At 37.3% G+C, this 23347-nt stretch overlaps 1 protein-coding gene across 3 annotated transcripts in view; it reads right to left on the reverse strand.

The window, feature by feature from the left end:
• The window catches only part of NIPAL2 (NIPA like domain containing 2), a 101202-nt gene that overhangs the window by 45611 nt on the left and 32244 nt on the right, over positions 1-23347 (reverse strand). For all 3 annotated transcript variants that reach the window (XM_025395251.1, XM_025395253.1, XM_025395252.1), the window contains exons 2-4: positions 21139-21207; positions 19598-19769; positions 3054-3113 (exon numbers count right to left, since the gene is read on the reverse strand). In XM_025395251.1, coding sequence (XP_025251036.1) covers positions 3054-3113; positions 19598-19769; positions 21139-21207 — 301 coding nt within the window. The remainder of the gene's footprint in view (positions 1-3053; positions 3114-19597; positions 19770-21138; positions 21208-23347) is intronic.

The raw sequence follows: 23347 nt of genomic DNA on the forward strand, positions 1-23347 counted from the left end.
TATTGGTCTATTCAGGGATTCAACTTCTTCCTGGTTTAGTCTTGGGAGAGTGTATGTGTCCAGGAATTTATCCATTTCCTCTAGGTTTTCTAGTTTATTTGCGTAGAGGTGTTTATAGTATGTTTATAGTATTCTCTGATGGTAGTTTGTATTTCTATGGGGTCGGTGGTGATATCCCCTTTATCATTTTTTATTGTGTCTATTTGATTCTTCTTCTTTATTAGTCTTGCTAGTGGTCTATCAATTTTGTTGATCTTTTCAAAAAACCAGCTCCTGGATTCATTGCTTTCTTGAAGGGTTTTTTATGTCTCTATCTCCTTCAGTTCTGCTCTGATTTTAGTTATTTCTTGCCTTCTGCTAGATTTTAAATGTGTTTGCTCTTACTTCTCTAGTTCTTTTAATTGTGATGTTAGGGTGTCAATTTTAGATCTTTCCTGCTTTCTCTCGTGGGCATTTAGTGCTATAAATTTCCCTCTACACACTGCTTTAAATGTGTCCCAGAGATTCTGGTATGTTGTATCTTTGTTCTCATTGGTTTCAAAGAACATCTTTATTTCTGCCTTCATTTCGTTATGTACCCAGTAGTCATTCAGGAGCAGGCTGTTCATTTTCCATGTAGTTGAGTGGTTTTGAGTGAATTTCTTAATCCTGAGTTCTAGTTTGATTGCGCTGTGGTCTGAGAGACACTTTGTTATAATTTCTATTCTTTTACATTTGCTGAGGAGTGCTTTACTTCTAACTATGTGGTCAATTTTGGTATAAGTGCTATGTGGTGCTGAGAAGAATATATATTCTGTTGATTTGGGGTGGAGAATTCTGTAGATGTCTATTAGGTCTGCTTGGTGCAGAGCTGAGTTCAAGTCCTGGATATCCTTGTTAACTTTCTGTCTCATTTATCTGTCTAATGTTGACAGTGGGGTGCTAAAGTCTCCCATTATTATTGTATGGGAGTCTAAGTCTCTTTGTAGGTCTCTACGGACTTGCTTTATGAATCTGGGTGCTCCTGTATTGGGTGCATATATATTTAGGATAGTTAGCTCTTCTTGTTGAATTGATCCCTTTACCATTATGTAATGGCCTTCTTTGTTTCTTTTGATCTTTGTTCATTTAGAGTCTGTTTTATTAGAGACTAGGATTGCAACCCTTGCCTTTTTTTGTTTTCCATTTGCTTGGTAGATCTTTCTCCAACCCTTTATTTTGAGCCTATGTGTGTCTCTGCATGTGAGATGGGTCTCCTGAATACAGTACACTGATGGGTCTTGATTCTTTATCCAATTTGCCAGTCTGTGTCTTTTAATTGGTGCATTTAGCCCTTTTACATTTAAGGTTAATATTGTTATGTGTGAATTTGATCCTGTCATTGTGATGTTAGCTGGTTATTTTGCTCATTAGTTGATGCAGTTTCTTTCTAGCATCGATGGTCATTACCATTTTTTTTTCTTTTTGAGATAGGGTCTCACTCAGGTTGCCCAGGCTGGAGTGCAGTGGTGCAATCTTGGTTCACTGCAGCCTTGTCCTCCCAGGCTCAGGTGATCCTCCTGCCTCAGCCTCCCAAGTAGCTGGGACTACAGGTGCATGCCACCACACCTGGCTATTATATATATATATATATATATATATATATATTAGTAGAGATGGGGTTTTGCCATGTTGCCCAAGCTGGTCTGGAACTCCTGGACTCAAGCAATCCATCTGCCTCGGTCTCCCAAAGTGCTGGGATTACAGGCATCAGCCACTGCATCAGGCATTGGCCATTCTTATTTCTGAGTCCATACATCTTCCCCAAATGATTCTACAAACCACATTATATTAAAAAGGGTATAGAAAAATATTATATTGGGAGAGATAGAATCCACATATGAATGCATTTAGAAAAACATTTAACCATGAAAAATTTGACCATGTTGACTAAAAACTCTGCTAGCAGAATCAAACCAAGGAGGAAAAGAAAAAGAGAAAACATTTTCAAGACATTATGCTCAAGGGAAACATGATCAGGGAAAACAAATGCTCAACATACCAACACTGGTGTCACATTTAGAGCTCAAAATTTTAAAAAATATGATCTCCCTGGAAGAGGGGAGGCATTGTTTTATTTAAAGTGCCTAAAGTATTTGTATTCATTATCATATGTCAGCAGCAATTCAAACAGGATTCTGTCACAGAAGAAAATATGATTCTCTATAATTCTTCTCACCAATGATATGTCCAACAATAGCTGGAAAATGCAATACATAAATGATGGCTTTGCCATACATCAGAAATGTTTCTTACAGCCAGGAAGGCTACTGTCATTTTCCATTAATAACTATATGTCCAAATAAAATATTTAAGAACAATGTTCTGTGCTACTTTTGGGAAAAGCCAAATATAAATTGTAGTTAGTTGGTGCAGCAAATTTTTTGTGGTTTTCATTTTTATGCAATACTTTCTTGTAACAATATGACAAATATATCCTTTGGAGTGTGGTAGTCTATTAGGTAACACAGATGTTTTCATTGAATTTTATTGTGTTCATACAATTTTATAACATTAATATTATTATAAAGACCCATTATAAAATATACAAATGCTCAACATACCAACACTAGTGTCACATTTAGAGCTCAAATTTAAAAAAAAATATGAGCTCCCTGGAAGAGGGGAGGCATTGTTTTATTTAAAGTGCCTAAAGTATTTGTATTTTAATGGGTTATTATAATAATAAAATGACATGAAATTATAATTCAATGCATTATAATAATATAATCCACTCAATTGATTAATATAATAATCCATTATCAATTATTTTATAATAATTCATTATAATTATTAATTAATAATTTGCTATAGCAAAAATTGATCACGTTTAGCAGTGGTCACAATAGAAATGGAAGTATTTCATGTGAGAAGAGATGGCAGCTCCAAGACAGAATAATGCTTGTCTCTAAATGAGACTTACACCCATTTCAGTAATTTGTTTGCAGTTTTTATTGCACATACTTTTTACGGATAGTATTATTTATTTCCTGATCAAGCAACGCTGAAATTACATGAATTAAATAATTACTTACCTAGTAAATCTGAGGCTCTCAAATTGTCTTTCAGAAATGTAACAGAAATAATGGCACTACCTAGAAAGAAAATGGCCATTAGTGGTAGTTCCAATATAAAAGTGTCTATTACGCAATGCCTTTTGAAAGAAGTTAAGCAATTTGTGTCTTACGCCTGATGAGCTATGTCCTGATCAGAGACATTCAGCAGTTGTGGCTATAAAAAGGCCTTTCTTCCCCCTGTGGCTGAGGATATGTGAAAATTGGTGTGGTTTACAACGGATGTGTCTTGTATATTGTGAGGGCTTAATAAAGGTTTACTAAATGACAGAACAAACGAATGGAAAGAAAGAAGAAAGGCAGAGCAGGAAGGGGTAGAAAGACAGGAAGAGATAGAAAGGAAGGAAAGAAAGAAGGATGGGGCAGGGTGCAGTGCCTCACGCCTGTAAGGCTCAGCACTTTGGGAGGATCACTTGAGTCCAGGAGTTCAAGATAAGCCTGGGCAACATAGTGAAACACCCCATCTCTACTTAAAATACAAAAAATTAGCCAGGCATGGTGGCATGGGCCTGTAGTCCCAGCTACTGGGGAGGCTAAGGTGAGTGGATTTCTTGAGCCTGGGAGGTTGAGGCTGTAGTGAGCCATGATGGCACCACTGCACTGCAGCCTCAGTGACAGAAGGAGATCCTGTCTCAAAAAAAAAAAAAAAGAAAAAAAAAAAAAGAAAGAAAGAAAGGACAGGAAGAACTTTAAATATGTGCTAAACTGAAACTCATGATTTCCCAGCATTTCCTCCCATAATTCCTGTTCTGACAATTCCTGTATCTACTTACTAACACCAGAATCCCAGGACTTCTCCTATTTCTTTTCTATTTGACGATCCACATCCAACAGGTCACTGGGTCAAAGTCTGTAGTCCACTCTCTATTTTTTTCTTTTTTTTTGAGACAGGATTTTGTTCTTTTGCCCAGGCTGGAGTGCAGTGGCAAGATCATAACTCACTGCAACATTGCACTCCTAGGCTCAAACGATCCACAGGCTTACGCCACCCTCCCAGCCAATTAAAAAATTTTTTTTTGTAGAAATGGGGTCTCACTATGTTGCCCAGGCTGGCATCAAACTCCTGGGCTCAAGTGATCCTCCTGCCTTGACCTCCCAAAGTATTGGGATTACAGGCGTGAGCCACTGCAACCAGCCTTATTTCCCTCTCTGTTAGGTCTGTTCCCGAATCTTCATTCCTGTGATCACCAGCCCTGTCCCAAGCTCAGGGCAGCTTCTCCTCTGGCTTGGACCATTAGCTTCTCTCTGACCTCGCATTTCCCCCTTTTCCCCTTTCCCCATACCACCACCAGAGTAATCACTCTAAAATGCAAATCTGATGTAAATACACTGCTTTCAACCCCTAAGTGGCTGGTCTACAGGACAAAGGTCACACTACCAAGCTGAACACTCGAAGAGCTATGATTTTGCTTCTGATGCTTTGGTCACATTTGTCTTTATTTCTTTGATAATCTGTAGTCCACCCTTACTGAAGTAATTATAATTCCCAGAATCCACCGTGCAGTTTCATGCTCAATTATAATTCCCAGAATCCACCAATGCAGTTTCATGTGGCTTATACATGTCCAGCTCTGCCCCTGTCCTTGTGACCAGCTCTAGACTCAAGTGTCACTTCTGGATTCCCCTGGGCTGAGCTGATCACCCCACCCGTATGCTCTGATGACCCCTGTATATAGCTTTTTCACCACACCTAGATTTATATGCCTGTCTTCCCCTGAAAGACCATCAGTTCCTTTTAATCTCAGATACGTCTTCTTATTCTTCTAAGAGCTCCAGTGAGTAGCTGTATCTAGCACATAAACAGTGTTCAATAAATGCTCATTAAATGAAATGAGAGAGTATGGGATCTCAGCCTTGCAGCTGTTCTCCTTCCCATTAGTGACACTACTGGACTCTCTCCCATACAGTCGATGCACGGTCTGCTACTGTCACCTCAGGTATCAGGGTTAAACTGAACCTCTCTGAGTTGTTCCTCTTATGGGGCCATTTCTCTATGAGTATAGGCATGGGAAAATCCAAAATTGTAATAATACAAAAAAATATGCAACATAATATATGCTGTAAATTTTTAACAAAAATGATTTGCTGTTTGTTTTTTAAAAGCAAAAGTACAGTATGATCATTTGATCATAAAATAATATCATCCTGTAAAGAAAATTGCCGTTAATATATTGGTGTTTTTATTTCTCTTCAGTTGAGATCAAACTTTAGTGGCAAATTTATTTTCTCAGTTTCCTCAGTCAACACATTACAATTTGCCATGTCATCAAGAATTCTTCATAGACATAATTTTAATGGTATAATAATCCATTAAACAGATGGTGTGGTTAAATTTGAATGTGACTATATCTGATATTTTGGCAGTTTATTGAAAACAAAATAAGTCCACACCAGAAACCCTCATGCGGGATAAGATGGGATGCTATTTGTCTCTGTTGGGTTTTTTTTTTTTTTTGTCTCAACTTAGCTTTTTCTCATTCTGGTTGATCTTTGTCCTTCAAAACTTTTCCTGGGCAGGTTACTTATAGGAAAGGAAGCTTCACACAGAGTAAACCAGGCCTGGGAAATGCTCATCAGGCATGAGTTTGAGTGTTGTGGTTTCAAAACATTAAAGCAAGATTTTTTGTAGATAAACTAATGCATGACTACATGGCTCATTAAATTAAGAAATGAATTTGGGATAGGTATAAAAATGTATGCAAATTTTCTGTTTCAGATTTGAACCAAAATAATCCAGGGAAACTAATTTCACATGGTAGAGCATGAGAAAAGGTATTAAAAACCTGAACCCCTACCCCACCCTCCAATCCCAGACTTCCTGTGTAATTAAGTAAGGGATGTTTCTAAGTAGGAGATAGATTAGCAATAAAAATAGGTGAAGTGTTGCTGCGTTAACACATCCCAAATGTGTTGCATTCTAACAATCCTTGAGGTGACCATTTCACAACAAAGGATTATAGTAAGAAGGGAAACATTGCTTACATGGAATGAGGAGATTTTAAGCTAGTAGGAGACATAGACATAATCCACTCCAGGTTCTAAACTTGAAATTGGGAAACTGAGGTCCAAAGAATTTGTTTGTCTATTCACTGAGCCATCCATTTAAAACACATTTACATTACAGCAGAGCTGGAACAGGCACCCATATTTCCTTACTCTCAGTCCAGAGCTCTTTCTAGTACACTATACCCCATTGGCTCCCTTGAAGTAAGAAAACATCATTTTACTTTTCTTGTTGCTAAGCCACAGTTTCTTAATACATTTACTTTCAGAAGGAAGAGGGGAAAATGTTATATGGGAAATAATTTCATTGCTAAAAGCAAAAAGGACATAATTGGTAACGAAAAACTGGAAGTACACTACTTGTATCAAATTATATCAATTGCTATAAAATAATTGTCAGAATTTTATGAAACATAAATATGCTACTCTTCCTTTCTGAAAGATAATAGAAGTCTAATGCACTTCCATATTCAGCTAATAATATATTTTTTTTCTGTTTTAAGAGAACATGAGATTTTCTACAAAATTTTTAGGTAATAGAACAAAAAGATATTTTAGTTTTATTTATCTAGTAAAAAAGGCAATAAAAAAGAACATTCTATTACGATACATTTACTTTCAACTCATTTATCTTGCAAAACATGCTAAAATGAGAGCTGCGCTGAGCAAAAAGGCAGTATTGAGCAATAGCTAATAACATGACTTTTAAGTAGAGTAGTAAATTTTTCAAACGAGAAAAATGTAAACTGAAGTACTCTCATATATGTTTGTAATCAGAGGTCTGTCAAGTTCAACACTTTTTAGTAGTTGCTATAACAATAACCATTGCCTAATGAACACCTAGAAAAGGGGGAAATCTATTATACTTTTATTCCTATAGTAAAATTTAATATTCAAAAATAGAGCATTTCAAGATTAATCATTTAAAAAGCATGAAAACAGAACACACAATTGATTGCTTAGGTAAATATCCAGTCATAACTATAGTTTCACCATAGCTAGTACAAAATTAAAAAGATTTGTACTAGCTATGATGAAACTATAGTTATGACTGGATATTTACTTAAGCAATCAATTGTATGTGCATTTTTGGTTTGAGACATGTTTGGGCAGAGACTCATGAATGCTTTTCCCTCTGGCCTTCAGAAGGCACTGGTTTACAGAGAGTGCTCACTGATCTCGGTGCTTTATTAAAAAGTACCTTTTCAGGGGGGAAAATTGATGTAAGAAAAACCAGGAGGAAGATGCGAGCTCTCCTAAGCACATAGTAGTCCTAGCAGGTTAATAAAATGTCCCTACTTGAGACAGGCTATTTTCCCAGTCAAAACTCACTGCCCATAGTCAGTGAACTGTTATTCTTGGCAGGTGGGAAATGTTTATAAAATGTGACACCCTTTCCCCATAAGCTTATCAACAATTGATGGCCATTGCAGTTACCCAAGAATCATCTTATCTTGGGGCCGATATACAAAATTTGCAAAAGGGGGTCTAATCTGAGCTGAGCTGTCTTCAACTCATTCTTATTTCATTATCCTTAAGGAAATGCTCAGTTGGAAAGGCTGAGGCTGATTCACGAGGATGCTGGGAAGTGGAATACGGACAGGAATTAGCCAAAAAGACTTCCCTACTGTTTTGTTACTCAGAGTATCACTCCAGGTGAAAAGAAGAAGGTCCTATTGAAGAACTGAAGTTCCACAATACTGCCTAGGTGGCTGGGTGCTGGGCTGGGGTATAGAACACCTGGGTTTGAGTGTTGCTCTTTCCAGAACCAGCTATGGAATACAGCACATGTTAACACACTAGCCTCAGTTTTATTTCCTCAACCAGTGAAAGGAAGCATTTGTGCTTCATCCTTTCTAATTATTCTCCTTGCTTGAACATTTTATAAACAGTCAGTTATTAGAAATAAGAGTGCACGGATCAAGCTGTGCTCTTTGTGTTTTCCCAGGTGGCTTTCAGTATTTGAGGGAAAAGAGACAGGTCCTCTGTTTTCCAAGATGACCATGGTCTATGTGTGCAGGTATAACTGAAAGCACCAAGATTATTTGACACAGCATCTTTCCTTTACTTAGTGATGATACGTGTGAACAGGTATACCCACCAGTAGGTAAAGAAACACAACCCCGGTGGATAAATGAATGGGCAGGAACACAAGGAATTCAAAAATGAGAGCAGACAAACACATACGGGCAAGTCCAAATCATCAGTAATAAAGATAATTTAGAGCCAGGTGCTCTTTTCCACATGCAATTTTAAGGCTGAGTATTGACAAGGAAGAAGTAAAGTCAGTACGCCCTCACATTGCTAGTGTCTTTGTAAATTGATGCAAACTTTCTGATGAGTGATTTTACAATATCTATCAACAGCATCAAACAGTTCAAATTCTTTGACCTAGTAATTCTGCAACTGTGAACTGTTCTAAGGAAGCATTCCAAAAAACTGAGAGTCTCAAGCCTAAAGGTGTCAATTACAAAATTATTTTTCATAGTGGAAAACTGGAATAATCTAAATGTTCAGCAATAATCAGTAGAATATTATGCAGCTAATAGAATTTATTATGGAAAATTACATAGTGATATTGAAAATTTTATGCTATTATGTTGAAGGAGGTAGAATATTATATTGATACAATGATCATGACAGGAAAATTTATACATAATAATGGTGGCTGAATATTCTACTTATTAAGGGTTTGACATGGAATAATTAACTCTATCCTCCCAACATCTCAGTGAGATAGTTGGCATTGTTATGCTCATTTTACAGGTAAAGAAGCTGAGGCTTGGAGAGTTTAAGTTTATTACACAATGTCACGCAGTGACTCCAGAGTCAAGCACTAGACCACAATGGCCATAATGCATTAAAAAATAAAAGGTGAAAGGTAATATACCATTGGTATACCATGGTATAAAAGGTGAAAGGTAATGTACCATTGATAATATACCAATTTATCAAATTTTATTTAGACAGGAGGTATAAGTTTTAGTGGTCTATTGCACAGCATGGTGACCAAGTTAACAGTAATACATATTTCAAAATTCCTAAAATAGTAGATTTTAAAAGTTCTTTTTTTTTGAGACAGGGTCTCCTTCTGTTACCCAGGCTGGAGTGCAGTGGCGCAGTCACGGCTCACTGGAGCCTCAACCTCCTGAGCTCACATGATTCTCCCACCTCAGCCTCCCAAGGAGCTGGGACTATAGGCAATACCATGTACTAAAAACTAGCCTGGATAGTTTTTCAATTTTTTGTAGACACAGAGTCTCACTGTGTTGCCCAGGCTAGTCTCAAACGTCTGGGCTCAACTGATCCTCCTACTTTGGCCTCCCAAAGTGCTGAGATTACAGCAAAAGCCACTGTACCCACCCTAATTTTTATTTATTTATTTATTTTTTAAACGGAGCCTGGCTCTCTTGCCCAGGCTGGAGTGCATTGGCGATCTCGGCTCACTGCAACTTCCACCTCCTAAGTTCAAGCGATTCTCCTGCCTCAGCCTCCCAGGTAGTTGGGACTATAGGAGTCCACCACCATGCCCGGCTAATTTTTGTATTTTTTGTAGAGATGAGGTTTCACTATGTTGGCCAGGCTGGTTTTGAGCTCGTAACCTCGTGATCCTTCCGCCTTGGCCTCCCAAAGTGCTAGGATTACAGGAGTGAGCCACAGCGCCTGGTCTTTTGGCTAAATATTTTTAACCATACAAAATGAGAAGTAGATGAGATGATAAATATGTTAATTAGCCTGATGTAATATTTTTACAGCATATACGTCTATCAAAACACCACACTGTACCCCATAAACATATAAAATTATTTGTCAATTAAAACAATTTTTAAAATTACATTAAAAAATAAAAAATTTTGAAAAGATAATATGCCAAAATCCAAAGAGTGGTTCTGTAGAAGTCATGGGGGGTGGGGCGGGGGAAGACAGCAGGAATACTATCCATAGGGGAAAGGACATACAACCTTCTTCTAATCTTTCCTCTGGTGCAAAATGGTACCTCCATGGGGCAGTCTAACGTATTTAATGTATCCAGTTGCCCTTGAAGCTCTAATGCTTTAAGGTCAGGAAGCTTCTCAGCAGCAATTGCAGTGGACTGATTCCTACTGGTGAGTCATCTGTTCTCCTTGTGGCTATTAAGTGTCACTTAGGTTGGCAATCAAAATGGAAATTCATTTAGGTTGGCAATCAAAATGGAGATTCATTTTGATCAAGGTTCACATAAGGAAACCTATACATGGGCATTTGGATTCAGGTAAAAGACCAAGCAAGTTTCCCGTGCCTTCCAATGACGTCGGGGAGGGTGCCAGTCCCAGAGCGAGGTATGTGTCTTGGTTTTGTGCTTCCTTGTGCGTCTTGATTTACTTAGGAATCAACTCTCGGTTTGTCCTTCATTCACATACTCTCTGATATCCTTCAGTTTATGAGACTCAGTCCAAGACCAGCTGTTATTATGGAAGAGTTATTTGATGCTCTAAGACCCATAGCAGGTCATGAGAGAGAAAAAGCCAACCATAAATTAATCTGATGCATGACTATTCAGAAAAGTTGTAAATACTTGGTTTGGGTTCTTCTGTAATAGCTACTAATGAGGATTAGTAAATGAGAAGTTAAATACCACACTTCTCTGTTAGCAATTTAGCTCAAGGGCAGCTTTTTACATGTCAGTTTAGAACCCTGTGTCTGTAGAATAATAGGTAAATGGGTATTCCCTTTTTAAATATGTAATATTAAGACATATGTGTGCTTTTTACTTAAACTCTCTTCCCCTAAAATAATAATTTTTTATTAAAAGCTTAATGGTACAGAAGACTGTTCAATAACTGTTTAAATGTTTAGGGTATGTTTAAATGATTTCAATAACTGTTTAAATGATTTTGTTCACTTTTGTTTCTCTCTGTTTTTTTTACCCTTCATTATCACTTCTTAAAGACAAATGTAACCCAAAGCTAAGACAATCAATTAATTTTACCTTACTCAAATGTTATTACGGATATGATATTCTTATCTGATTCAGCTGGGGAGAAAAAGTACATTTGGTTGACAGGTTAGAAACTCAAATGCCTATAAGGGCCTTTAAGGTAATCCTCTGAAGACAAAAAAAATAAAATAAAATAAGGGGGGTGGGCCATAGTAATAAGAGGGATGGGCTCTGGTGAATGAGGGGGGTGGGTGTGGTGATGGGGTGTAGTCTGTAATGTTGAAGGGGTGGGCTCTGGTGATGAGGGGGCTGGGCGTGGTGATGGGATGTAGTCTGTAATGATGAGGGGGTGGGCTCTGGTGATGAGGGGGTGGGCGTGGTGATGGGATGTAGTCTGTAATGATGTGGGGGTGGGCTCTAGTGATGAGGGAGTGGGCATAGTGATGGGGGTAGGCTGTAATGATGAGGGGGTGGGCTCTGGTGATGAGGGGGGTGGGCGTGGTGATGGGGCGTAGTCTGTAATGACGAGGGGGTGGGCTCTAGTGACGAGGGAGTGGGCATAGTGATGGGGGTAGGCTGTAATGTTGAAGGGGTGGGCTCTGGTGATGAGGGTGGTGGGCGTGGTGATGGGGTGTAGTCTGTAATGATGAGGGGGTGGGCTCTGGTGATGAGTGGGATGGGTGTGGTGATGGGGTGTAGTCTATAATGATGTGAGGGTGGGCTCTAGTGATGAGGGAGTGGGCATAGTAATGGGGCTAGGCTGTGATGATGAGGGGTGGGCTGTGGTGATGAGAGGGTGGGCTGTAGTGATGGGGGGTGCTGGCCATGGTGGTGAGGGGCTGTGGGGCCATGGTGAACTATTCAAGATCAGTGAAAGGTGGCACTCCTGAATCAGCCTTAGCCAACTGCAAATCCAGCACTACCAAATCTGATTCTTTAGCCAAAAATTCAGCTTTTTTGTGTGTGTTATTGTCTAATTTTTACCCATAGGAAATTAATTAGTATTCTTTAAAAGCACTGTTTGAGCCAGTCAAAACGTGGGCCAACTCTGGTCTACAGGCAAGTTTGTGAACTCTGATCTAGCCTACAAATAAAAATTCCATCCATTTTCATTTCCTGGACATTCAATTTATTGTGTCACCTCTGTGATATAAGGAGAAACCATGATGTATATTTATAATATAGGAAAGTAGAAGATTAAAAAAAAAAAAAAAACCATGACATGAAAATAACATATTTACATAATGATGATACAAACAGAGCCTCACATGTAAATATCTGGCTTGTGGTTTCTGACCACTTATAATGGCAACTTTATTGTACTGCTAAAAAGCAAACCACAAAAACACTTTCATGTCAGTCACAATCAGGCTTCAAACACGTGGACACATTGAGCGTGCTCACAGGCTGAGTCAACTCTAACCATATTGAGGCACTGCTATGTAATTATCATTCCCCATTAGTTGTAGAATTTTAGGAAAAGAGGTATGTCAATTACAATGTATTCCATGGAATTAAGGTTTGAATATCTGAGGATATGACAGTTTGAAAAATGTCATCTTACAGAGAGAAAAGTTCTACCATTCATGTTGGCAGGAAGAGAAGTGTCAAGTAATTCATGTTGATTAAAAAATTGCTATTGTCATTTACTGAAGATAACGAAGAAGGAACTGTCATTCAGAGACAATTTGCATAATTTCAAACGAGGGAACTTACCTGGATTAAGAACAATAATCCTTTCTTTTCTACGTTTTTCTTGGCATGCATTAATGATTAAAGTTGAAAAGACTCCAAAAAAGTAAAAATACTATCACCAACTAGATTAATTCTGTATTACAAATTTAATTGTGTGTTACTTCACCATTAGCAGCCTCTCTAGAAATACTTTGTGGCATGCTCAAAAAATAAGGATGAGTGGAAAAGATGTTTCAAATAAAGCGTTTAGGCTTCAGGAATGCTTTCTGCTGAGAGTGTATGAACGGACATAAAATTAAAACTTCAGAGTTTCACACATTTTATGTAGGCCGGTTTTTGGACAAACACGCAAAAGCAGATAACTCAGCAAGCCACTAAGAAAAGTGATATTTTCTGCATATCTTGAACATTAAAATCAATGTCCATGTGAAGTGACACTATCACAGGCATCCTGTGAGGTTTTAGAGTTCCGGTGACCTCATCCAGGCTGGCACTAAGCACATTGCTCTAAGGGACAAACAGAATTCGCAGCATCTAGGTTTGGGTAACGCCATGGGTCACTTGCTCATTGGTCTGTTTATGTTTCCTTTCATTTGTTTCTAATAAAAATCTTGGAGACCAAAGTTTCTGCTTGACATGATTTCTTTGGAATTCCAAAAGGCCTCACCAGGGCTTCCTGGCTCTGCTATGACCGTCGTCTAATGGATTACAGATACATTTCAGTTTAGGGCTTCATAACAGCACCACAGAAACACACAAAACAACATGTATTCCACATCATGAATTTTGATTTGAGCAAAACCCAGCATATTGGGGAAAATTAGAGATGGAAAAGACTTATCAGACTCACGCTCTCCTCATTTTCTTAGTGCAGTTAGCTCTCCAACCTTAATACAAATTAGTAACAGAGCGACTACTTCTCTTAGGAACTTATTCTAGGGCCACAGAGATCTTGCTGCTAGCTGCTATTATCTTTCCATACAAAATTTCAAGTGCTTAATTTAATATAATTTATCCCAAAGTCAATCTATTTATTACTCATTTCCATTCAGCTGGGCAATGATTGAGGTAATGAGTTTATGTGTCTCATACCTGGCACAGTGGATGCTCATTCAATATTAGTTTCTTACCTTTATTACTTTGTCTAAAGTATTGCCTGAATTTAACTTGGAAAAAGCTGATATGTTCTTGCACTCTTTTCTGGTTACTTTTAATCAATATACTCAGAGGCATAGAACTGAAAAATGTCACCGGTGCTTCCATCATGTTCTATTTCTCCCTCCCTCTCTCCTTGCCCCTGCAACGATCTCCCTCCATATCCCACTTCCTTGCTGCTCCATAGACAAGTTAATTTTATACTGAGAGAAGTCTGCCATGAAGCTATGTAATTCCATGTGGCTTCAATTCTTTCGACTGTTGATAACTTCATTGTTTTTAATCATCTTTAAATGTTTAGGCATAGCATAGATCACAGTCATGGGGATAAACAGAAAAAGGAAAACATTAAATGTAAGCCCACGCTTTGGAGATGCACAAATAATTGAACTCAATTCCCAAAGGACAGGCGTATAGCCCTATGAGTGTTCACAAGCATGAATATTCATGAGTCTCTTGCAATGAACTGTTTAACCACCATGCTTCATTAGAAATTGAAATCTTTTAAGCAAGCATTTATCTCTTCCAACACCCTAGAACGGAATATCCTATCCTTGTTTTATCAAAATTCAAATTCAAACCAATTCTGCAGGCTGCATTGTGTGATTTCCTCGTGCCATGCTCTTCCAGGAAGGGCAAATGTCAAGCAACAAGACACGTAGTCAGTCACCAGTCCCCTGGGTCTCAGTTAAATGGTGAGGAAGGACATGAAACAGGTCATTGTGAGCATGCTGAGAGGTGCCAAAGGGGAAGCACAGGGCAGGGTCGCTGTGTGTGGTTGGACAGGCTGTGTAAGTTTTGGAATGCAGAAAGTCTCCACATCTGAGGTGGCACCATCCGCGTCTCACACCTTGTTGATTTGTGTATTTCTCAACACAATTCTCTGACAGATGTTGCCAGAGTGTCCTCCTCTAACAAAATTAATGCATTACAATCATCTGCAGACAGACAGAAATAAAGTATTTTGAGAAAGGGCTCTCTTTTTCTAATTCACAAAACGGCACCACACAGATGAGAGGAAGGCCTGCGTAGGGTGTGAAGGGAGCAGAGAACAAGCCTGTTTAATTGCCTTAGTCTAAAAGCCAGGGAAGGCCTCCTGAGGAAGGGTTTACCTGAGACACGAAGGATTAGCAGTAGTTTGAAATTTTATTACAAACTCCACAGAATAGCTAACCTATGTCTTTGTACTGGATATCTAGTATATTAATAGTTTCCCAGAAAACATATCCTCAAATCACATTGATCTGAAAGGAATCTGCCATTCAGCCTCTCTATGTAGTTAATGAACAAGAGAACACAAGCTCTTTGAAACCAGAGCACGAAGATGGAAAACTGCATACACATCTAGCTTTCTAAGCATTTCCTCTGACAAACTCCTGTATTTGTTTTTAAAATGTATTTCGTCTTGGTAGGTTATTTGGAAATTCTTCTATTTTCCACTGTGTTTTGGTAGGGAATATGCGAGGGGGTTGAAGGTAATTGCTACTTAATTAGATGAAAAATGAGCAGTGAGGATCCTACTTTTCTGCTCTCCATAAATTTAACCACTGCGTGGATAATAACAATAAAAAGCCTTTCTTGAACTGATTTCTCCATTTTAGAGAATTTAACCATCAGCCATCTTTGGAGGCATGAAAGTATGCTCCATTATAAAGAATAAGGTATTTTATTTTTCTACACACTAATAATCACAAATCATAGTGACGATAGCCAGTGTTGTCATTATGTCAAATACTATCTACCCAACACTGTCCTTAGATGTTTGAGTTTACTCAGTTCTTCCCCACAACGACCTCTAATACAGAAACTACTTCACTCCCATTTTACAGGCTAGGGATCTGAGGCATAAACTGGTTTTAATAATTTGCCCAAGGTCACAGAGCTTGCCAATGGCAGAACTGAGATTTGAACCGTGGCAGTGTGGTCCTAGAGCTCTTGACCTTTCTGCTGCCCTGGTTTATTAGGGCGAGTATTGAACCTAGCCTCTAGGTGAAATTGAAAAGCATTAATTAAGCTTTCTGAATTACACAAATCCACATCTAGAATTAACCACACTGCTAGTATAACTCGCGTTTTAGTCAGAATAGATTTTGGACCTATTATTCATTGAGAAAGACTTCCAGTGAGAAAAACAAAGTAAAATTAAAAGATGACACAAGGATACGAAGGTTCTGACTCTCTCAAAAAGCTGGACCCAGGCCTGGGCATCCCTGTGCACTGAGATCATTCCCCATTTTGCCGTCTTCACGGTGAGGCATAGACGGGTTATTTAGGCTGAGTCTCTAGCACGATGTGACTGCCTGTGAGCTTTGCCTTAAGAATTCCCTAAAGGGTTTTCTGCAGAACTGCCTTGAGATACAATCAAGGGAATCTCAGATGCGCTCAGTATGTTTTGGAGACCTGGCGTATTGCATCTGCCTCTCACGATTCACAGTGTGCATGGGCCTGTCTTAAGGCCCCAAGAAGCTCTACACTAATGAAACCTCTGTCACCTTTAAAACCCCAAATTGCAGAATGCTGTTTGATTATGGAATTCTTTGTTTCTTAGAACACCTATGAATCTACCTGTAAAACTAATGTTGGACAAATGCTGCCTGAAGCTGAGTATGTCAGTGAGGAACAGCAGGACACACAGAGAGAGGGGAAAAAAATCACAGAAGAAAGATGTTTCAAGGCAGGAAAACATGGGTAGAGGGCAAGCTGAAATGCCCATATTGCTAACTGTGGTGCTTCTTACAAATGAGTCCTATATGTGACTAGCATATATGTCAGACATATATATGTCAATCATATGACATGCATACTTTAATTGAATACATATTCAATTAGTATGGTATCTATTAATATAGAACTATATTTAATATATATTAAATATATAACAAAATAAAATTTAATATCTTATTAAATATAATCAATATATTAAATATATATTAAATATAATCAATATAATTATATTAAGTATAATACAATTATATTAAATATGTTAAATACAATAATAAAATTGTATTTATTAAACATAAATATATTAAATATTATATATTTAATTTATATTTAATATTTAATTGAATATATTGTACTCAAAGTATACAAATATATATTATACTCAAAGTATACAAAAGGAGCAGGAATTTTGATTATGTGAGACAAAATAGCAGGTCTGGCATATTAGCAATCATCAGTGTAGTAAAACTAGTCCACGTGTTTACCTGCACTGTCTCTCCCTACTTCTGGAAAGGAAAAATGGAGCAGAATGTGTTGGTGTGAACCAGACTGTCTAAGGAGAGGGAGGAAGATAAAAGACTTAAGGGACTTAACACACTTGGATTTAAGGGCTAAAACTATTGTAAGTGTTCTGGATTTTAATAGTTTCTCTCTCTGTCTCCTTCTCTTAGAAAAGCAACAAAAGACAGAAGAAAAATCAGAAAAGATTCTGCAATTTCCCATGCAACACTGCAACAGGTCTTATTTTTTATTCAAATTCAATGGGAGATTTGATTTCTTAAAGCTCCCAAGAAATGATACCAAAAAAAAGTTTTAACATAGAAAAGTGTGGATTTTCTGCTTCATCTTTAGACATAGACATAAGACACATCTGGTTTATACTTTCCCTTTTCCTTCAAATTCTCTAGAGTTTCTAGGATCTTTATAAAGAATCTCAGGGTAGCAGGGGTTTGTTCTAGGGAAAATCCTCCATCACCAGCAGTCCCTCACCCACCCACAAAGCTTTACAATGACTTAAATCCAGCTCAGGACTGCTGTGGGAATACTATTTATGAACATACATTACTGTGTGCAAAGATTGTAAAGTAGGAAATGAGTTGTGTTTGAGGCTGTAAGTTCACATCTTTGAATCATTTCAGATGGACAGAGAGGGAGGTAACTAAAAATGTTCTGAAGCTGAAACATTAATTGGGGCTAACAGCACACAAAGAAAAATAATCTATAGCATGAAGAAAAAGCCCATCTGTCAAGGCAGTGGGCTCCGAGTTTGAAGGTGGGTGGACCGGCTCGCAGGGGACTTGGGAGAATAGGACACTCTTTCTGAGTGGAAGTTTGGAAAGCTTCAGCTTTCAGTTTTTAATGAGAGCTTGGATCAAGTCTTGCCAACATAGGCAGACTCACAGGCAGCTTCACTGAAGGTCTAGGAAGGGTACGACTGCTGACTCTGAAGTCCTGAAAACTGCCCCATTCTCACTTCAGGCCCCATGAGGTCTGGTTATATCTCATTTCTGTGAAATCTCTGATCTTTACAACAATATTTCCCCTTGTCTGAACCACCTGGGGTAGCACCCTTTTTCTTATACCCCACTCCTGCAAAAGACTTCCCAGGACCAGGAGACGTGAGATAAATGGGGAATTTCAATACCATATGGTGCACTCACCACCTGCCTTCCCCAGTTATCTATCTAATATGCCCGGACACATTTTTCTCTGGCTATTTCATGGAAATAGCATAAAGTAAGGAACAAAACTAAAGATCAGCATGACAAACACAGTCATTATTGGAGAATAAAACAATATTTTCAAGACAGCAAGAGTCTGGAGGGATCCCAAGTTCACCATATAACTAGATCTTTTATCTGTTATTTCTTAGATTTTGAAAACATAAAATGTCTAAAATGTCTATGTACATGTTATGTGGTTTACTAAATAGAAAGTGAGGTTTACCCAATTTGCTTATTCTATTGGAATGTTAAAAACAGTAAATGATTACATAAATTGTGTGCCTCTTCAGAGTAGTAACAGGATGGCTCTTTTAAGTAGGCTATTTCTAGAAAGCAAAGTAAGTTTTTTTTGCTAAATATTCTGTTATACCTCATTCAAGTATTTTAAATAAAATATTTTAAATGATTGAGATAAATGACTTACAAAATAAAATAAAATTATCTTTGAATCTGCATTGTTTCAGTTTAAATGATGTTTTCTTTAAGAATATCATATAGTTGTTTAGGAGGAACATTTAAATTGGGATATGTAAACATGTGATATGCTTGATCTAGTTGTTAACAGATAATGACTATCAAGTTGTTTCTATTTCAATGAAGTTTCTAAATTCACGCAAATTTAGAAACATCCTGTTTCCATAGCAACAGATAAAGAGTAAAACCAAAAAGATTTTATTGATTTTAACAGGGCTTAGAGAATTTGTTCTCCTTTTTAGCAGTGATTTTTGCTCTTTTTTTTTTAAAGTCTTTCACAACATCTCATTTTCTGTTTTCTAAATGTATTTAGTAAATTACATAAAATTTCAAAGTAGATATTTGTGACATTACTGTAAAATTACACATTCTTACAGTAATGTAGAATAACCAATATTTAATTCTTAATGTCAAACAGATACTAAACTATGAAGTCAAGACCAGACATCAAAGACTCTAATCACAGGTATTATCAGTTTAACATATGAATAAAACATTGCATTACAAATGCTTTTAGGTAACTCATTAATGATTACAAGCATAGTATAACATTTTCTGTCACTGTTAATTTATTAAGACTCAGGCATCAGGCTTTCACAGATAAGTGTTAGAGTCACAAACTGCAAGTTTCTATAGTTAATGTGACAGTGTGACAACGGATCGCTGAAATTAGCAGAATAATTGTTCCATGTTAATGTGCTAAGAAACCAGGCAATAGACTTTCTTTTTTGGTGCATTTGTTGTTTCAGTTGTGTGTTTTTCTCCAATTTTTCTGCTCATTAAGTTTCTGTTTGTCAAAACACACAACAGCTTACCTGTAACAGACACACAGCCTAATGGAGCGATCAGAGTAATGGGAGCAAATCCATAGGCTGCGAAGTTCCCCGTCTCTCCCACGGCCATCAGCAGGACACCACTCCACCACAGCACACTCTTGAAGTATGGCCTTGGGTGCTCCTGTTGTGCCAGCTGAAGGTGAGAATATTTCTGAAAGTAAATCAGAAGATAAATAAGAAAACATTCTGAGCTATGAAGGGAATGCCACTTTTTTTCTTTTGTATTCCTTTAATTCTTTTTATAAGAACACTAATTTATTTTTGTATTTTTTAAAGAACAAATACATTTTTGGGGAATTATTGAAAATTATACTAGGTCATTTTCTAGCAAAGATTTGTATAAACAAATATAGTGGTCACCCCTCGATCCACGGATTCATTTTCTGTGGTTTCAGTTACCCATGGTCAGAAAATATTAGATGGAAAATTCCAGAAATAAACATTTCATACATTTTAAATTGCATTCTCTTCTGAGTAGCAGGATGAAATCTCTTGCTGTCCCGCCTGGTATGTGAATCCTCCCTTTGTCCAATGTGTCCAGGCTACAGATGCTCCCCGTCCCTTAGTCATTCAGTGGGCCTCTCGGTTATCAGATCAGCTGTTGCAATAGCACAGTGCTTGTGTTCAGGTAACCCTTATCTTACTTACTTGTTCTATTTTATTATTAGTTATTGTTATTAATCTTTTACTGTGCCTAAGTTATAAATTAAATGTGATCATAGGTATGTATGTATAGGAAAAACATAGTATATACTGAATAGGGTTCAGTATTAGCTCTAGTTTCAGACATCCACTGGGAGTCTTGCAATTTATCCCCTGAGGTTAAGAGGGAATTACCATATAACATTCTGGGAGATATTTTGATGTTCAGGTTTATTTTGATTCAAATCATTTTAGAGACTGCAGCAATTTGATTCTAATTCAAACTGATTCATTAAATGATTTAAAATGGTTTATTTAATTCCTGATTTGGTTAAAAATTCATATTTCCTTCAATTTGCATTTAGCAAATCAGCAATTTATTCAGGTTTCTAATTCATGTTCAATTATAGTTCCTATTTTGTATTCTACATTCTTTCCTCAAGACCATTAGTCTATACTGGCATATTTAAGAGCATTTTAAAGAAAGGGGAAAAAAACCCTATAATCTGTACTTTTATGAACTGCTTCTAAAAAGTATCCATATCCCACCTGAGGTGAAGGCTATGAAAGAAATCAAAGTACTGCAAATCAAACCAGTGACACCATAGGCCCCTTACCTAGGGTCTACAATACTGTCAGAGCCCACTCCACACCCCCCAAAATTAATTTCTTTTAAAATCAGAAGAAGAAGAAGAAAAATGAATGCACTCCAGCTTGCATTATATTTCTCTTTACACCAATGAGGTCATAAAATATATATATTTTTATAATTTTTATGGAGAAAAGAGCCACAAAGACAAAAGTTTCCAAGGCCCATGAGAGTCATAATGTGTCCCTAGATTAATCTACAGTGCTAGAAAAATAAGCTTTTTTCTTACCTGAATATTTAGAGAAATGCTGATCACCAAGTTTCCTAAAATGGCCAGCAAAACTCCAAAAAGGTGAATCTGTAAAAGAAAATGTTTTCCTTAAATAATACTTGTAAGATATTTACTGGAAGAAAAAAGACAAATTTAGGTATTCATTCATTTGTTCAGTAATTCAGCTTTAGCTTAGCACCCATTTGCTAGGGTAGGTTTGATAAAAATTACACATTCTTATAGTAATGTAGAATAACCAATTAATACCATAAATACCTATTAATATGATTTAATTAGAATTAGTTTTTCACTTTTTTCAGACACTATTTTTAAGAAATCACTTGGTCCTCTATGAATTCTCTAGATATTTGCCTGCCTCATTTACTAATATAAATAAAATATTTATTTGGCTTTTTCCTATCAAGATGCTGCTTCTTATGTATCCTTTCTTTTTATTTTCTTTTCTCTAATAGGTTTTGGAGGACTGTGATATGAAAGAAAGATAATCGGACTACAAGGTAAAGGATAAATCTGAGACACAGATTTGCTCTTTTCTAACTGGGTAACCTTTTGAGCAAGTTATTTCACTTCTCTGGCCTAAGTAAAAATGGGATATTAGATAAGATGTTTCCAGAAATCCCTTTACTTCTAAGGCTCTATGATCTCCACTGGAGATGGGCTAAATTTTCCTACTACTCCCCTGGTCAAAAACCTACAATGATTCTCTACAGTCTACTATATCAAACAATAAACTACTATACCAGCTCACCACAATTAGTCCTCACCCAGCCCTCTGTCCATAACTTACTTTTAATGTGCTTCCTCTATCTCAGGTATGTGGCACGTGCTATCCTCCAGCCAGATGTGACACTTTCTCATGTCACTGCTCTCCTAGGTCGTGCAGGTGCACCTCTCACTCACTCCAACCAAACCTCGCCCTCTTGGCCTGCAGAGGTCCATCTCCTTGAGACCTCCTCAGACCACCTCGGCCCATCTTGACTTTCTCAGATTCTAAATGGTAAGCCTCCCTTATTTATTCTTTTTTTTTTTTTTTTTTTTTTTTTTTGAGACGGAGTCTGGCTCTGTTGACCAGGCTGGAGTGCAGTGGCCGGATCTCAGCTCACTGCAAGCTCCGCCTCCCGGGTTCACGCCATTCTCTTGCCTCAGCCTCCCGAGTAGCTGGGATTACAGGCGCCGCCACCTCGCCCGGCTAGTTTTTTGTATTTTTTAGTAGAGACGGGGTTTCACCGTGTTAGCCAGGATGGTCTCGATCTCCTGACCTCGTGATCCACCCGTCTCGGCCTCCCAAAGTGCTGGGATTACAGGCTTGAGCCACCGCGCCCGGCCTATTTATTCTTTAATATTATCATGTTTGCTCAAATTCTCTGAGGGAAAAGAACCAAGTCTTATGCTTCTTTCTATTGGGTCTTCTGCATCATCTACTGCAATATAAAATTGAAGATTTAACAAACACTTGCTTGAAAAAGTATATAATCATCTAACACAAGAACTATAGAAGTTAAAAGGTAAGTTCTTACACATTGCCCAAGATGTTTATCATGGATAGCTCATGTATTATTTAATGATTTCAAAAGATGCATTTGTTGCTCCCATCTAGGTCCAAAAGTATAATATCTTCTATTAGTATAAATTAGCAATGATACAAAGGATCATCTCCCTCTTATTCTACAGTACGTAACTTCTAGCTAGCTTCAAATTCCAAGAAGTTATTTGAATTTCAAATGAGCATTGCAACCACAAAGAACCCTTTTCAGAATGCAAAATGTCTTTGAAGTTTTAGAGCTTTGTTATATGTGATTTTTGTAGCAATAAGACACCAAATTCCAGCCTGACTCAAGTATAGCATGAAATTTAGTATTTAGAAATGAAATTTAGTATTTTTTAAATGAAGTAAAAAGTTGAAAACTCATTATATAGTTGATATATAATATCCATGGTCTTTAATCAGTTAAGAATTTTCTTTTCCTAAGAGAGGCAATTGGTAATAATTTTGATCACGATCCCTCATGGGGAAACAATTGAGGTACAATACAATGTACTATTTCCATGCTTCCTATTTACATCTAATGTACTTGGCATTAATCAGGAAAATGAAGACTGAGAAAAAACTTTGGCCATGAATGGATATTTATTAACATCTCCCATAATTATAAAAGTACATTGTTGAATAGAAATATCTCACTTTAAAATTCTTTAAGTCATTCAC

This window comes from Theropithecus gelada, chromosome 8 (genome assembly GCF_003255815.1).
Source record: "Theropithecus gelada isolate Dixy chromosome 8, Tgel_1.0, whole genome shotgun sequence".
NCBI lineage: Eukaryota > Metazoa > Chordata > Mammalia > Primates > Cercopithecidae > Theropithecus > Theropithecus gelada.